Source organism: Mchenga conophoros, linkage group LG12 (genome assembly GCF_057382185.1).
Source record: "Mchenga conophoros isolate Kocher_MC1m ecotype Shallow Benthic linkage group LG12, M_conophoros_male_GT1.1, whole genome shotgun sequence".
Taxonomy (NCBI): Eukaryota; Metazoa; Chordata; class Actinopteri; order Cichliformes; family Cichlidae; genus Mchenga; species Mchenga conophoros.
This window is the reverse complement of record NC_140537.1, coordinates 11,752,968-11,770,247: the sequence shown is the minus strand read 5'-3', so window position 1 is coordinate 11,770,247 and position 17,280 is coordinate 11,752,968. Positions and strand designations below refer to the sequence as shown.

The following is a 17,280-nucleotide window of genomic DNA, read 5'->3' as shown; positions in this document are numbered from 1 at the left end:
GAGAGTAGAGGTAGGGTGGAGATTAGTGACAGGGGTGATATGTGACAGAGGAACAGCAGCAAGCATGAAAGGGAAACTATACGGTAGTGAGACGTGCTATGATGTTTGGTTTGGAGACAGTGGCACTGACAAAAAGAGAGAAGGCAAAGCTGAAGATGCTGAAGATTTCTTGGGGTGTGACGAAAATGGATGGGATTAGAATATCAGAGAGAGCTCAGGCTGAGCAGCTTGGAGATAAAATCAGAGCGGCAAGGCTGAGATGGCTTGGACTTGTGCAAAGGAGGGATAGTGAATATATTGGACAAAGTGTGTCCGAGATGGAGCTGTCGGGCAAGAGGAAAAGAGAGAGACCACTAAGAAATGAAGGACATGCAGAGGGTTGGTGTGACAGAGGACGATGCTGGGGATAGGGCGTGATGGAGGCTAATGTTCACTGTGGTGATCTATAGGAGAAGAGGCCAGAAGAAGAAGAAATTGCTTATTATATATGAGTCATCATAATATAATTAGATGTGACAGTAGTAAACGGCCACAATAGAACATTACTATTGCGTCTACACGGATTCAACAGCAGAACAAAAGCTCAGTTTTGCCAACCCCAGAAAAATGGTTGCTACTCAGAGTCAGCATCCTAACCACTAAGCTGCTTGGGGGCAAGCAAATGACATCACTGTTTCACTGTTATCCTCTTGGGCTGCGTGATTTCTTTGCTATTTTGACCATGACCTGTTTTTTGTTTTTTTTTACTATTTCATTTGTCGTGCTACATCATGTTGATATCAATTAACCTGCAGTTCATAAACATCTTCAGGTAGAACAGTTATAGATTAACGTGCTTTGGCTTGTCAAGACAGAAAAGGACAACAAATACTGAATATTACAATAAGAGAATTCCCCATATTGTAGATAATGGGCTGATGCAAAGCTTAGAAGAGCTTTAAAATAGTAATAAAAATGTATGTATGTGTACTCATTAATTTGTCCCATTAGACCCTCTCTGCCTGTTAAATGTGAGTCTCTTTCAAACAGCGATAACCCTGCTGCCACTGTGAAGCTGCAATCACACAGGATATAATAAAGCTGACAGAGTAGTGCTCCCTGCGATATGTAAATCAAACAGAATCTGTGCACCTTAATCATCACCAGACCCCACCAAAAGTTGGCCACTGGGTTGAGAATCTTTTTTTAATGTCCATTAACTGTTTCTAGGTGCAGATTTAATTCTCTTGTCACAAAAACTTTGCAAACCTGAAACAGGAAAGCAGCATTTAGAGCAAGCTGTTCAATTGGGTCGCTTTACCGGCATTGCTCCGAGAGTCAAGGATCTGACAAAACAAGTCAGTGCCGTGAGGATGCTGCATTAAATTAAGGGCACTGGTCAATCATAATTACAACCTCTAAAAAAAATATGCAGCTGGGCCGGTCCAGAGCCAGGGAAAATAATTATTAGACAACAGATCACAGCGCTGTGCTCTCCACTAAACAAGAGTGAGCCTGAATCATGAGAGCAAATAAGGTCAAGTCAGGCTCAAAGTCCTTAAAGCCACAATGATGGGAGCTGGGCTACAAATAGAATAGGTGTGGATGGGGGCTGAAATAACTGAGAGCTGTCTATTATGTCGCTGGCTGCACCTCAGGGGCCCCCCATTCACCGACCTCCGTGGAAATAAATAAAGAGAGATGGCAATGTGACAAAAAGACGAGATGTGGACATTTTTCAGTGAATTCTGTGATTTAGTGAAGCTGTGATTGATGCAAACAGGAGCTGACAGCTCATGCAAAGGCTGAACAACAACAAGACTGCCAAAAGAGAAATTTCAGATTTATACCGGGGCCCATGGCGAAGCACGTACTTGAGAATCTGGAGCTAAAAGACAAACTTTCAGGTCTTCTGGAAGATAAACCGAAGACCCCCCTAAGAGAAAAAAAAAAATCAAACTGAAAGTGGCACATTCAAAGCATTTTTAAAAAATCCCTTTCTTTCAACGATTCTTTTGCTTACATTGGTATCACGTGCTGAATATTCTTGTGATTTGATTCCCCTTTTTGCAGCTGCACGGGGAGGAGAGGGAGAGGGCTGAGGGGGGTTTATGGCTGGGAGGAGAGACGCGCAGCAGGCACCAGATGCTGCGATTGGTCGGACTCTCCACGTTGCACAAATCTAAACAGCAGCGTAAAAGCAGACACGACCGGAGGATGAAGCAGCCGGAGCATCATCATCATCATCTGAGCCTGGCGCACGTAGCGCACAGTGGCGGCGACGGAGGAGAAAAACAAAGCGAGATATACTAACGCGTGACGGGTGCACGAGGCAACGATGATCGTTTAGAGCGTTCTAGGATATTATGTGGCTCTGTACCGGATCCCCAGCCATCTGACAGCCAGTCGCAGAGCCAGACAACACGACGCTGTTGTTTTTTGTTTTTTTTTCTCTACCATCCACTTAGGAGCATCTGCTGGAAACGGGCAACTGGAGCTCGTCATGGGATTGTCCTTTTGGTAGTGGTGCTGTCTGACTGTGTCAAAAAAAAGAGAAAGAAACAAGCCAACAAACAACAACAACACCATGGGCTCCAGACTGAGCAGGCAGAGCAGCTTGGACAACGAGAATTTCTCCAAAAGGCGACGCAAGCTCCTGAACAGCGCCGGAGAGAGCGAGAGGGGAGGTCGGGGCGGCGGGGACTTTCTGTTTGCGCTGATGCTCAAATCAGACAAACTGCCTGGAATGCTGCGAAGGACTAACCACAGCCCGTACATGAGGAGAGTGGCGTGGATCAAAGAGATCCAGAAGCTGCTCCGTGACCGCAGGATAGACCAGGCGACCGACGTGCTCAAATTACTGAGGAAGGTAAGGAAGAAACCTGCACAGGGCATGGTGAAGTCGGACGTTGTTTGCCAACAGCAGCGCTGCCCTAAAGCCTGCTGTGGTGTTGATGCGGGCATGCATTGTTTTCCCATCTCACAGAGAGCGGTGAGGGACTGTGTACGTGCGTGAATGAGTCTTTTGCATGCATATCCAAAATGTAGCGGTGGCACAGGTGCACTGTAGTGTTCTCCAGCATTTTCTGTAACGGCCTCTGACCTCTGACCTAAGCCCACATTATTCGTTCATTTCCCTTTGCGGTTACTACACGCGTGTGTGGGCTCACTCCTTTGGCCACTTCCTCCTGAAGCATTTGTTTTTTATGGAAAGTAGGCCACTGGCAGAGCACTGTACCTGTGACACAGTGTTTCATTGGCAGACACAGCACGTGACTCACCACTCTCTCTCACTGTGGCTAAACGTGCTCAGTGTTGACATTAGATTTGATAGGATTACCTACCCACCAAATGAGGAAATGTTCAAACTCCACACTGTGTCATCGCATTACCTCAAATTTGATTTTCTCCTGATGGTTCTGGATATTTCCTGAAATGCAGAGCACAAATAAATCTCCATCCCTGTCTGCATTTGTCCTTGTTTCCCTTCTCTTCTAAAGCCAGAGTTTCACCTTTTCCTTAGGCTGTTCTAATGTGCCCATTAGAGCGACCTAGCACCTCCATCACTCCCCACTCTTAATGTCTCTCTCTCTCACTGTAATGGCCTGTGCTCCAGCAGCAACAATGAGAGCCCTGAAGTCTTGTGTTCACCAATACAAAATATTATTCCACTTCAAAAGGTTTTATTAACTCTTACCTAAAGAAATGAAAATCTAGGCCACTGTCATTGCTTTCCTTATTTATTTATTTTTGTAAATATTCTAGTGTGTGTGTGCCTATAGTCATGTGAAGATTTGGTATTTTTGTCATTTTAAAATGAATTGAGGAAACTAAATCAATTACCTCTAAAATGCATCATCATCAAGCTAAGAACACACTCAGTGCGATGATTTGATGTAGTTTTTGCAAAATTAAGTAGGACGAGTTTTCTACACATGACCTCAAATGTCCTACACTCCACCATACAGGATCTTAATCAAAGGGCTTCTTTAAAGCCTCTTCTCGCCTGCTTTGGCAAATGTGTAAAACACGCATGAAAGGATATGTGGACACATCAAAGATACAGCAATATCCTAAGTGATCTCATTTGTTTGCTTGCCCTTAGGGCTTTCCTCTGTCTTTTAGCTGTCCGGTGTTAATTACTCTGAAGCCTTGACACAGGAGAGAGTGGAACCTCCTTAATCAAGCCAAGGAGATAAACTGGCCTGGCCAGGCTCCATGACAGCCACATCACAGGGGACGGGAGGCTCACTTTCCCCTAAATGAGCTCTACTTTTATTAAATGATCCTCACTTTATCTTTTTTTTTTCTTGCAGAGTTTGCAGCAGATATTGACGAGATTCTGTTCTCAGAATTAGCTGCAGATTTAATTGGTGTGTAACAGCGAGCTCTGCCGCAGATAGGAAAGAGATCTGAGCTTCGTTGCAGATATGAGGACGGATCCAGGCTTGGTTTCACACTCGCACGTGACAGTTGATCAGGCATGAACACTGAAGGGAGATATTTTTACACCTTCTCTTTCTTAGAAGTCTTTCTTAGAAGAGCAAAAGCAGCTTCTCCCATGCTTTGGGTTCAGTCTGTGTTTACTGCCACCCTTGTTAAAAGGACTGCCAGGAATGTGGAGCTGCAAGCCTCCCACTCCAACTGTCTTTTACAATCAATGCAGATTGTGTTTAAGGAAGGAAAAAAAGCGGATGTGTCTGAATGTGTGTGCATGCGCGCAGGTGTGTGCGTACCGTATGTAGTGTCTCAAAGGCTTTCTTTTCTCATTAAACTTGCATGGGCTGCACAAGTGCTCGCCATCATAGATTGGCTCATTAGGACCTTGAGGATGGACATGTGGATGAAGGCGAGTTGGTATGGTTCAGCGCGCACAGCAGCACCGCTGACTGCTGCTTGTCTCATCACTCTCGAAAGGTCATCTGACATCTCCTCTTTTTAGTTGGTTTGATTTCTTTTTTTCACCGCAGATCCTCTCGGATTCATCATAACTGCGTGCAAGCTGCCGTGACAGCTGTCAGTTCTGACCTCTTTGCAGATGTATTTACGTGCAGCACAAATGAAATGTATTCAAACTCTAACATATTGAAGTGCCACGGCAAGAAGAGAATTATAAATGAGGAAAAATAGATGCATGTGCACTGAGATATTAAATGCATTTGAAAGTTATTGGGTTGAGTTGTTTTTTCCCCAAGTTTTAAACAACCAATGAAAGTAGAGCATGTAGAAATCAGAGGTTTGATCTGAGGTATTAAACATGAGGTCAGAGAGAGTCAGGCATGGGTTGCTTTCTGCAAACAGTAAGTACTATGGTATGTCAAGATATGCCCTGTGGATAAGTGCCACCGAGGGGTGATATGTCCAAACACAGCCTCTCCCCAGTGACTCCCCCCCACTTACATTTCACTTTGCTACTGTAGATGAAAACGCAGCCTGTCTTCTTTAATGAATATTTAAAACAAAACGCTTCTTTTATCTTTCCATTAGGAGTCACGATGCCCTTGACACAGTAGGGACCTGTTTGTCGGACTAAATCAACATTCTTAGACCCCTAATTGTGTATTTCTGCAACTGCATCTTGCTGGGTTTGTGATTCTTTTTTGTTATCTTGTCTTCTCTGGTAGGATCTGGGTTTAGAAGGCACATCGCTCAACGACATCTTGTACAAAAACGCTGCCTTCCTCAATCTAGTGGATCCCATCTCACACGAGCTGCTGCTCAGTCTGGCTCGAGAGATGCAGTGTCCTAAGAAGGTCAGGTTTCTTTCCTTTTTTCTGTGTGTTTTTGTGTTTCCCTGACAAGCTTGGTGTTAGCACTCTGCAAAGGAAAGCTTTCTCCTAAGAACATTTCCCTTATGAATTCCGTTTGTGAATCGCTGTCTTCTTAAGAAAATCTCATCCGAGGATGTTATTGACATTCCTACAGACAGATGTTCGAAAGAAATTCCGCCGACACATGTTACTCTCGAGGAGCTAGAAATAGCTGCTCAGTAAGAATCCTGGAAAACCGCTTAATGCAGTTTGTTAAATTTTTCATACCTGAAACTCATAAAGCTGGAGTGACCTGACAGTGCCAGCAAGATTGAATAAATCAAAATAGCACCTTGAAACAGAATAAGGTTGAATTTTATGTACAGATGGGAATGTGTAATTCAGCCTGTCTGAAAAATCAAAGATGAAAACTGAATCATTATTATTATTTTTATTTTTATTATTATTATGATGATGATGATGATGATGATGATGATGATGATTATTATTATTATTATTATTATTATTATTATTATTATTATTATTATGTAGGCAGTGGTCACCAGGAGCCACAGCATGATTAATACATTGAAATTATCTGGGTTTATCAGTAGCTGCTGTATCTCACCTCTGCTTACTACTTCCTGTGTTTTGCTTCCCAGTGCATGCTGCATGTGATTAGATTTTCTTGCTCCAGCAAGTCAGTTAAATTGTATTTTGTTCAGGAGTAGCTCAAGGCTTCAAGAATAATAATAAACCATTAATATTTCTGTTCAGGTGAAATATGGTGGAGCTACAGGTTGATGAGTGTAAAAAAAAAAAAAGAATCGAGGAAACTTGGCAGGATTTAAAACCTTGAGAGGTATAAGAGCTGCAAAGAACTGTTTTTCTCTTTTACTTCCACGGGCAGAAAAAGCTGCTGCCTTAGTACTATTACTCTCATGCTCTGTGTTCCTTTATCAGCACTCTTTCTGTCCTCGTCTACAGGATGCAGACACCATAAAGTCTTCTGATAAGATTTGCAGACAGCTGATCTATCACCTGACCCCACACTCAAAGTGGTTGAGGCAGAGCATGTCCAGACGGAAATCCCAGGCCTGGTAAGCCCTTCTGTCCAGACATTCAGTCTGTAATAAGTCAGCCGCCGCACACACAACAGAGAACAGGGCTCGGCTCCATGTCGAGCAGTAGAGATTTTCATCTTTGTACCTGACACTGAAATACGACGGAGCTGGCCATGGGCTGACCTGATAGAAACGTTAAGAATAACCACAGCTGTCAATCATATCTGAGAGGACCGTGCGGTGGATTTGCATCGCTACTGGCGTTTCGCTCTTCAAAAGTGGCAGCAAACGTGTCATCTGTATGCCAAAAAAAGCTGGGAGGGTTGTGCTAAAATGTAATTGTAGCTATTTTCATGAAAAAGTGCATTGCTTTTGATGTGCAAATGATGAATAGAGAATTAGGTTGCACACAAATAACACAAACAAAATTTTTTGTGTCTAGGTGTTACTTGGTAATCCTATTCATGAACAGAAAAAGCCTATCATAATTGTTTCTCGTGTAATTGCTTATTCTACATCTGACTACACACTGCAAATAATGGATTAATTTTAAAGAGATGAAAACAATCTGAGGGCTGAAAACGAGACGATGTGAGCTCAGCGAGATCAGACGGGTTTATTGCGAGTCATTCAGAGGTGACACGCAAAAACTGGAAGAAAAGCTTATGTAGATCAGACATTTCACTGTTTAGCTGCACAGGCAGGGCTTTGTTGTCCTCACGGACATTTATTTCAGCTCGGAAGAGGAAAAAAACACGACTTTACTGAAACTGACAGCTTCTCTGAAAATGTGTGGAATCATACAGTCGCTAAATTCCGATAGCTCTTTTTCACTTAGTCTTGTTGTTGGCTTCATAAACCTGCAGTGAGACGGTGTGACACTGGCTGAGACAGCAGGAACAACATGAATCATTAAAACAAGAAATCCACCCTAAAACAGAATATTAATACAGCAGGTGTTGTGAGCTCTGACAGCTTCGCCTGCTGTTGTGTTCATGAACAAATACCTGTCAAGGCTAGACAGAGATGAGACAGGTCCAGTCTGCTGCTGACTGTGAAAAGGAAGTTCACCTCCCAAACTTAAGTTTTTGGAGATAGCCTACTTTTTCCAGTTAAGAGCTTAACTCGTCATTTTATTTCTGATTCAAATATTTATAAGGTCATTTAGAGTAACTTGCATTGCCTCTTGGGAACTCTGCTAGCAGTTTAGCTTAGCAATTAGCTTAGCCTGGAATAACTACTAAAATTAGGCACAAAGATTGACTTTGTTAGATATATTTAGGACATCTGCTAGCATCTGTGAAGCTCACAAAAATCAAACCATATAATTCATTTTTTCCTCTAAGATGTAAAGTAAATAGGAAAACATGTGTATTCCCCAAGTAAATTGCAACTGGTTGCTGGCTGTCGCTGGATAAGATCGGTTGTAAAGATGGTCATGTACCAAAACCCTTCATGTATCCAATCAATTTCCCATCAACTGTCAGGCACCACTCACCAGCAGGTCAGGGAATAAATATTTTTCCCCTCATTACTAGTGGTTGCTAAATTGTCACAATCCAGTCTCTAGGCCTTTGTGACCGGAAACAGTCACATATCTACAAAACGTTAGTAGCTATTTTGCTTTTGTTGAAAACTAAAAGGTGAAGATTTCTTATATAACTTAAAGCTTGTGAATATTTTTTTTACAGTAACTAAAGTATGTATTATACTGTGTGGCATAATTTTGTGCTTGTGTTGTAATTACTTGCCTTGTAGGTACAGAAAATATATATTATTACATTATTGTTGTGGCCAGAAGAAGAAAGTAGTGCTTTTAGGGAATGGCAGCTTTGAGTGACAACTGGGTGCTGTATCGTCGAGTTTCAGTCACACAAGAGAGTCGAATTTGGTTTGTCCAGTTCATTGAGTACAGATACAGTCAATTATATGTGCCATGCTATCCAAGCCGACTAGTCATCGTTGGCTATAAACTGTAAAAAGAACCAACCCCACCACCCCCTCAAAAACGAATTTAGCCAAGGTTTAGCCAATACAAAAACATTGGCTAAACCTGCATTCTTTCTAAAGGTCAGCAGGAGGCGACTCCTCTTGTTACTAAAAGAAGTCCACACTCAAAAAAAAAGAAATTGGATGGTTGTTACATGTACTAAATAATTTCATGTTTCTATGGTGAACGTAATTAAATCATGTAGCATCTGCATGAAATTCAGCAACTTAATTTGTTCTTTTTTTGTTTTTGTTTTTTTTTATTAATTTCACCTGTTGAGAATGAAAAAAGAAAACAAGCAGAAGAAAACGAGAGCAAAAGAATAAACAACATCACGATGACATATGGGAATATAACAGTAAATACTAAATATTAAACATTATTGTGCAGCACGTAAGATTGACAGCGCACAGTGTGCTTTGAGGTAGGACTTAATTTGTTCTTGTTGAGATGACATGATAATCTAGTAAGAGTGGTTAGTTGTTAGTTGATCACAAGATCACATTAGATCTCAAACTGCAGGAAAATCGCTGGAGTTTTAAGAGCCAGACAACTATACCCACACCATGTATGTGCTATCGCTATTTATTGTGGTTTAACCTGTCAAGGACAAAAACGTACGGAGAATTCTGTATCAAGCCTTGTAATCATAGCTTTCCTAGTTTTGTTAAGCCTGGCTTGACAGTTTTGTGGCGTGATGGTTAGTGCTGTTGCCTCACAGCAAGAAGGGCCTGGGTTCAAATCCACATCTGGCTGGTTTGCAGTGTGTTATTAGAGTTAGGTTAATTGGTGATTCTAAGTTACCCATGAATGTAAGAGCAAATGGTTGTTTGTCTCTATGAAATCATCAACCCCCATATTGGTTCATTAAGCAAGACTAGCAGTAATTGCCTTGATTAACAAAGTAGTTGTTCAAACAACAAGATTTCATTGTGTTTTCCTAAAGTTTTTAACTTGTGTAGAATAAATTAAAACAAATTTCACTCTACATACTTATTTAAATCACTTCAAGTAATTCCAAGTATACTACGTTGATCCAACGTAATCTGATTACATTAAACCACCAAATGCCAAATGTGTTGGTTTGACATGGTCAAAAATGGGTTATTGTACTTGGTTAAGTCACGTGGAAAAAGGTGCCATGATTAAATTGTGTTCATTCAACAACTGATTTTTTTTAGTGCAGCTGTAGAGATGTCTAAGGAAAAATTACCTTTTGACTCCCTGGTTCTTACTAGTTATAAGTCTTCTTGATTATAATTATAATCTAATGTTCATCATGTAAATCATGTTCCACATTAGAGTCAAAAAGAAGGTTAAAGCAGGATATGTGTGATTATTAAGTTGCTAGCCTATACTGTAACTATCCAGTGTCTCTTGGCTTCTCATTCAAATCTGCCGCTTGCTTACATCTGATTTTAAACACACAGATGACGTAGGCGAAAACCCTCGGCTTTTTCACAGTAGCTATGTCCATCTTTCATATACAGTCTGTGGCTTAAGCTGGCAGCTCTAAATGGCCTGCATTTGTATAGCGCTTTTCTAGTCCCTAAGGACCCCAAAGCGCTTCACACTACATTCAGTCATTCACCCATTCACACACACATTCACACTACAATATCACTCTCTTGTCTGAAGTCGAGTGCTAAACCTAAGGCAACAGAAACCAGTAGGAGACAAACTTATTACTATGTCCATCTTTTATAAACAGTCTATCAACTTTGAGTGTAATAAAACATTAGAACCGTGTTTTTTGTCAATAATTAAACAAAAACATCATATTTTGTTTTTAAAAAAGTGAACTTCAGAGGTGCAGCTAGGCCGCTGCTTGTGTTCTTGGCTGTAACTTTATAACTATCACACAACCATAAGAGCATTTTTGTAGAAATTCCAAGTCTATCCTTTGTCAAATAAGGTTTTATTGGTCTACATTTACAGAGCAAATAAACCAAAGAAAGTGTGTCACAAATACAAATTTAGAGTGGATTTATATTCCCTTTCTCTTCCATCTTTGTTCAGCTGCAGACAGCCTGGCTCCTCTGTGCAAGAAATAAAATTTTTAAAAAAAGCAACAAATCCATTTCTGTGGGGTTTCTCTCCACTCAGAGGAAACAGAAACAGCTCAGTCCTTTTTAATGCCACGGGACTGTTCATCCCTTCATTATCTAGCATTAGTGCGGCACACGCAGTCCTCTAAGTACTGTACACACTTGTGTGACTGAAATGCCACACTGAATTAATATCTGAAACTCAGTAATCCCATTAATCTCAATCTAATCTAATTAGTTTATTTAGGATTGGCTAGAAAACTTTCCTTGGTTTTTTTTTCCAAGTGCAATGAAAAAAAATGGGCTTGATGGATGCAGTGACCCAGATACGCTACTGAAGTGCTCTCACCTTAAGGCTAAATTCATGTCAGTATAAAATTTGCAGACACTTTTTGTGACCTTTTCTCTTTTTTGACTTTTACAGAAGTGTTTTTCTTTCCCATAAGCTTTACGTGACTTAATAATTTGCTTTTGTTTTCTCACCTAACACTCAGAAACAGAATAACCTGAACTATCATATAGTTTTTAGGCTTAATCTGTGTTGTATGGTCATTAAAGGATCCTCAAAAGCACCACAAGTTCCCTCAAGTACTTGCTTGGGGCTTGTATGGACGGGTGTCAGCCAAGTCTATAGGGATGTTAGGTAGGCAGTATATGTCAAAATAATGTCCACATAAACGCCAGGATCCAGCATTTTACAGCAGTCCATTACACTGCAACAAGCTATTCAGAGTTATCCACTTTCCCTGTCAGTGGCTTTAATGTTGCGGCTGATTGGTGCATGGGAGGGAACTGCCTTTAGCGATACGGATTGTGAAGTGTGAGGTTGAATACCCTGCAGCATGAAGGACAATGCAGTGCTGAGAGGGATTATGTGCGTGTGATTTCTATCTGTAGTGCACGCCGACCTCATCTGTACGTCTTTATGATGAGCGTGCAGTGGAAAATATACGTGACATCAGGGAGCAGGTGTGACGAGACTGCTCATCTCATGCAGATGGGCTTTACCCACCAGAGGACTGAGATGAATAATAGAGAAAAGTTTGAACGTAAATGACTCGACAAAAAAGACAAAATGGCGTGAGTAATGCAATAACAGCCCAGAGGGGAGATGAGGAGGAAACTGAACTGCATGTTTAGAAAAAACTGTTTCTTAATTTAAAAAAATATATATATACAATCTCACTTCTACTCAGCAAGCTTTAGAATGAATATTTACTTTATTAAATCCCAACAGCGATTTGATTTGTGCTTACTGAATTAGAACGCGGCCTCGTTGAATTAAATCGCTGACACTTGGAGACTGATGAGCCACACGTAGAGACAAGCGGTGCACTCTTGGTGGGAATACTTAATATATGGCACCACAATGTAAAATTAATTGATTTCTTAACTATGTAAAGGGTGTTTATTAGGTTGCTTGTTTGTAAATATGCATTGTTATTAAAGGCTGATGTCATTACTGTAAGTCCTTACTGGATTCAGTGTATAATTATTATTTCTTTGGGCATCTACTTAGCCACAGATATCCAGCATCATACCTCTGCACTGTTTCTTAATTTAAACTGAGCCCTGATATTCATGTTCTTGGATGTAAAATTCACAAGAAAAACCATCTACTCAAAGTTATCAGTAGCGCTCATGTTTTGTGGTATCAGATCTTGACGCAGGATGTAAGAAGCTTCCAGTGTGTATGCCTCAGACATACTTTTTTTGTGCAGACTGGGCTCAAAAGCCTGTCTGAAAAGGAAGGAGCTGCGTGATCAAAACCTATTCACACCTGGAGCGAAGCCTCTGCCACGGCCATTAGGACCTTTGTGCCTCTGGTTAAAATGAGGTTTCTGTCATGTAAAAAAGGATGCGAGAGACAGAAGAGAGAGAAAGAACTCTGGCTCACAAGAGTCTGATAGAAGTGCAGCATGCTTGGCATATTTCTTGTCCTCTGCACCTGATTAAAACTTCTTTTTAAATCCTGGTGATATCTGCAGATTTTGGGGGGGTTTTCACGAGTTATTTGATCATCAGCCCATCACCTGCTTTTAAAAAAAAAAGGAGCTGTGCATGCTGCTGAGGGCACATCCATTTTCAGCACCACAAAAAAACCCCACTTGGGTGCATAACAAGTGACAGGTGCATGTCACAGTAAGTCGCAAGGGCGCTGGGAATGCTTTAATTCACTCTGACACCAAATCAGCTTGGAGGCCACTTCAGTAACAGCTCAAGTTAAACACACTGCCTCCTCTAGGGCTGGGGTGAGGAGGTGAGTGAGGAGTCGGGCGCTTGTAAATGTAAGGGACTGCAAACAAAGGGGCAAAGGAGCGTGCAAGTAATTCAGAAATGTTTTCGGCACGAATGCTAGCTGCAGAAAGGGATCATAATATCGCCTATATTTAGATTCAGCTTCAAATCGTGCTTTCATTATGCAATGTCCTGAAAGGATTTCGAAGATATTCCAGGGGTTATACCGAGTATGCACTGAAACAGATAGAAATCCTGGGCAGAAAAGTAATCATTTAAAGCTTCCCTGATTGAATTTCAACTCAGAAATCCCCTTTAAAGACAGAAAAATCAGGCAGAGGGACTGAACTTTTCAAACATGCTATAATCCTGTTAAAGCATCTGCTGAGCTTAAACAATGTTTGTCTGCCTTGTTTATAGCAGGTGTTGTAAAGTCACTGTAGTCAGATCAGTGTATGTTCATGTGAGCAAATTAAACCAATCTGCCAACAATTAATGTCTGTCAGTATCAGAGTTAATGCACTCATTTCTATGCCACCAAACTCACTGCAGTTTTCCACTGCGCTCAGTCGACCTTTATGAAAGTCCTCATACATAAGGTGCTTTGAGAAACCTGGCTGGCAGGTGTACATCTACATGTTGCTGCATGAACCACTGATCCACAGATACAGTACTGAGTAATGCTGACAAGCCACAGTCAGAAGCCAAAAACAAGATTGATATCAAGTTTTCCTTTATGAGCTCATGATCGTTTATCTGTGACATTATTCATCACCTGCTAAATGTTTTTGGCTACTTCAAACTCACATTGCATGTTCTTCCCTCTCAAAGAGGCTTGTCAAAAGCTGCTGTCTACAACAAACAAACAAAAAAGCACTTTTCTGTAATAGAATCACAGTTATTATGATACAGGTTACTTAATGGGTGAGATCATATTTAGCTTGTAATTTATTAAGTGTTAGCTATTTGCATGAATAGTCATTCTGACGTGATAATTTATTAATGGCGAGCAGTGTGAATTAATGACGCATTATTCATTGCTGCATTCCTGCGGCATATGTTTTGTGGCCTAATCATGATGTGTTACAGACATTCATACACAACATGTCAGCCACGGCTCATGAGAAGATTCTGTTATGTGTAGCAAACTGGGGACGTTTTGTGTGATTCCATACTCCTTTGCTCAATTGCACCAAAATCTTTTATCAGGTGGCACGTCGCTGACCAACAAAAGAAAAGAGGCAAAGTCATGTCTTTCTTTAGCCTCCCCATAACTGAAATGGCCAGATTTATTCAGATTAGTTCCTCCAAAGCACTTCATAATTTATCTCTGCAGGGGGAAACGGTTGTGACCTTGCACTATAAGGAGCCCCGTGCTTCTGGCCCACATAGCTTTAAGCTCAAGCTGCTGGTTCGCTCGGATGTTTTGACTCTTCTGTTTACACTAGCAAATCCCCATGCTGGAGTCTCTGTACCAGCCTTCCGCTCAAGCTGGACCAGTTACCCCCCTCCTTTATACAGCTCAGGAAACACAGCATAAAACTACTGCTTTGTTTTTTTCATCAATCGGGGAATCATTCAAAGATCATTTCATCCTCCAGCCAAAAGCAATTTCTGTCTGTGTATGTGCAAGAGACATCTAAGTAATACCACTCTCTTCTCTTCATATTCCCAACAGTCTCAAGACAACCCTACAGAAAAAAATGTCCAGCGACTCCGTCGACTTGTCTGGTATTCCCCTCTCGACCCGGGACGTCCGTCAAGTCGCCTTCTACCTCCAAAACAACAGAGACAGTGTGGTGGCTGTAGACATCAGCTTCACCGAACTTGTTGACGAAAATTTGAGGTTTCTCTTGCCTTTCCTCGCCTCGCTGCCCAAACTCAGCACCTTAGCCCTCAATGGCAACCGCCTCACCCTGGCTATACTCAAAGACCTCACCGAAATGCTCAAAGACCCCAAGAAATTCGCCAGCCTGGCCTGGATCGACCTAGGGAACAACATGGACATTTTCACCATGCCTCAGCCTCTGCTAGTCGCATTGCGCCGGCGCTGCAGCCTAAAGAGCAGCCTGCCGACGATCTACGAGTACACCGAGGGTCAGCCCTACTCCTACCACCTGGAGACATCCATTGAAGAGCCCAGCCACTATGAGGAGGACGAGGAGGAAGATGAAGATGATGAGGATGATGTGGGGGACAAATTTGAGCTGGAGCCCTGGGGGTTAGGGGAGAAGCAGCTCTCCAAAGACTTTACCCTTCACTACTGTGAGAGGTGATGGGGTCATTTTGTCTCCGAGGTTCTTTCAACTGTGGTTGAAACGTCGTCCCACAGCACTCCGCTACTTCCTTCGCCTTCTTGCCCTCACACCACGAGCCCAGTTACCCCTCAAGACATGAGGGAGACCAGTGCCCACATTGTGAACTTCTTGTCCCAACACAGCTACCAAGCTATTCCTAACCATCTCTGAGTTAACCCACACAAGATAGTGACAATGAAGCGACAGCCGCAGCGGCCATGACTTACCGTGTTGGTGGATGGTGCTCTTGGGAACGAGGTGCGGTTTCATTGGAGGGGGGGCCGGAAGGATTAACAAACCAGTGCTCTCTCTCTTTCTCGCTTGCTGTCTCTCTTTCTCTCTGTCTCTCTTTCTCTCTGTGACAGTGGCAGCTGAGAAGCCAATCTTGAGGAGGTTTGAGATCAGTTGCTCAGATGGAGGAGCAGCATCCCGGCGGTAGCTGAAGAGGAACTCGAGCCAGTTTGGAAACAGTGGGTCCCTCCGGGTTTCTCTACCAGGACTGAGTCTATCTCTGGCAGGCAGGGCCTAGCTCCACATTGTGTGTTCTCTGTTAATCTCTCAACAAAAGCTATGACACAAGTTCAACAGACTATACAGCCGACGACCCATCACGTGACGCCCGGCAAAACTGCTAGGTCGACTTTTTGCGTTTTCCCCCCCTTTCCAAATGTCCACTTGTGAATACCCACGCACACCCTTGTGTAGTTGTAAATGAGGACACAAAACATGGCTCTGTTGTGTTTCCACAGGCTATTTTTGTGCACTTTTCGGTGAACAAAGCAATCTTAGAAGACAACAGGTAGGACCAAACAATGGATAGCGGTCACTGATTGCTTTTGTACTCGCCCGAATGCTCTTATTCCCTTCTCTGTGTGATTATTGAGATGTTGTGCTCATCCCCACTGTGTGTTTCAGTGCATTTGTGACACCACAGCCAGCTGTTCATGCGGGCCACTAAGTCAGAGCAGTGTCCAAGCTGCCCTTTCCTACTGCTGTGTGTCTCTACAGATATGTTGTCGTTCCCATTTATTGATGCTGTACTTTAGTGGTCCTGTGTTTTCTAATCAGACGCAGCCATGACTGTTATCTGTTGGTTCTAGTCTGCTTGTAGTAGCACATGATGTTTAAGTTAGACTGACCGAAACACTGCGATGCACTTTAAGGCAGTTTGATTTTTTTTTTATATATTTCAGTTTCACCATAGCATAGCCTCTGTGTACATCGATTATAAGCAGTGAAGCAGAGAGCTGAAAGTATACCTGCAGACGGGGAAATGACGGCTCCTGATTGTTGAAGCAATCATTAAAAAATCATCACTAGATATATAATAAATGTTTGCTGTGTGTTATATGTGTGTATCCGTAATTTGTCCGATTGTTGCTGTAATGATTTGTGTTATTGTTTCGGTGTTTTGTCACTTGTCCAACTCAGTAGTTACAATAACGACTATGAAACTGAGCCCTGCGACCCGCTGTTAGCTTGAACAATAGAGCAAAAAGGGAAGCGGCCGATGGGACGACGCAATAAAACAGAAAATAGATCAGTGAATGTAGTTCACAGTCAGAGCGGACACCTCTTTCCATGTCGAATGTTTACTGGGAGTGATGGAGAAGGCTGTCCACCTGGTTTGTAGTTTGTTTTCATGTGTCAATGTCAAACTCTTCCTTGTTGTAGCCTTTGTGTATCTGTCTCATGCCCAACACTGACTGCCAATAAATGAACCAATTCAAACTAAGAGCAGATGTCGGGTTTTATTTTAACAGTCAAAGTACACACCGAACAGCTGGAACATCTGGGTCACCAGAAGAGCCTGCACCTGACCCCCAAAAGGAAGATTTATTTATTTATGCAGATTAGTCTGCAAATAGGGCAATCAAAGAAATCAGCTCAGCCCGTGCTGTTTGGGATTTGTTA

General features: G+C 42.1%; 1 protein-coding gene across 1 annotated transcript; it reads left to right on the top strand.

Moving 5' to 3' along the window:
* Positions 1-2,139: 2,139 nt before the first annotated feature.
* Positions 2,140-17,101, top strand: lrrc75ba (leucine rich repeat containing 75Ba). The gene is made up of 4 exons (XM_085293693.1): positions 2,140-2,848; positions 5,604-5,732; positions 6,717-6,829; positions 14,748-17,101. The coding sequence occupies exons 1-4, from the start codon at positions 2,567-2,569 to the stop codon at positions 15,343-15,345; spliced, it is 1,122 nt and encodes a 373-aa protein (XP_085149819.1). The 5' UTR covers positions 2,140-2,566; the 3' UTR covers positions 15,346-17,101.
* Positions 17,102-17,280: the final 179 nt, after the last annotated feature.

Coding starts and splice junctions, on each gene's coding strand:
- lrrc75ba (XM_085293693.1), top strand. CDS start 2,567: ATGGGCTCCAGACTGAGCAGGCAGAGCAGCTTGGACAACGAGAATTTC. Junction 5,733..6,716: donor AGATGCAGTGTCCTAAGAAG/GTCAGGTTTCTT, acceptor CCTCGTCTACAG/GATGCAGACACCATAAAGTC. Junction 6,830..14,747: donor AGACGGAAATCCCAGGCCTG/GTAAGCCCTTCT, acceptor TATTCCCAACAG/TCTCAAGACAACCCTACAGA.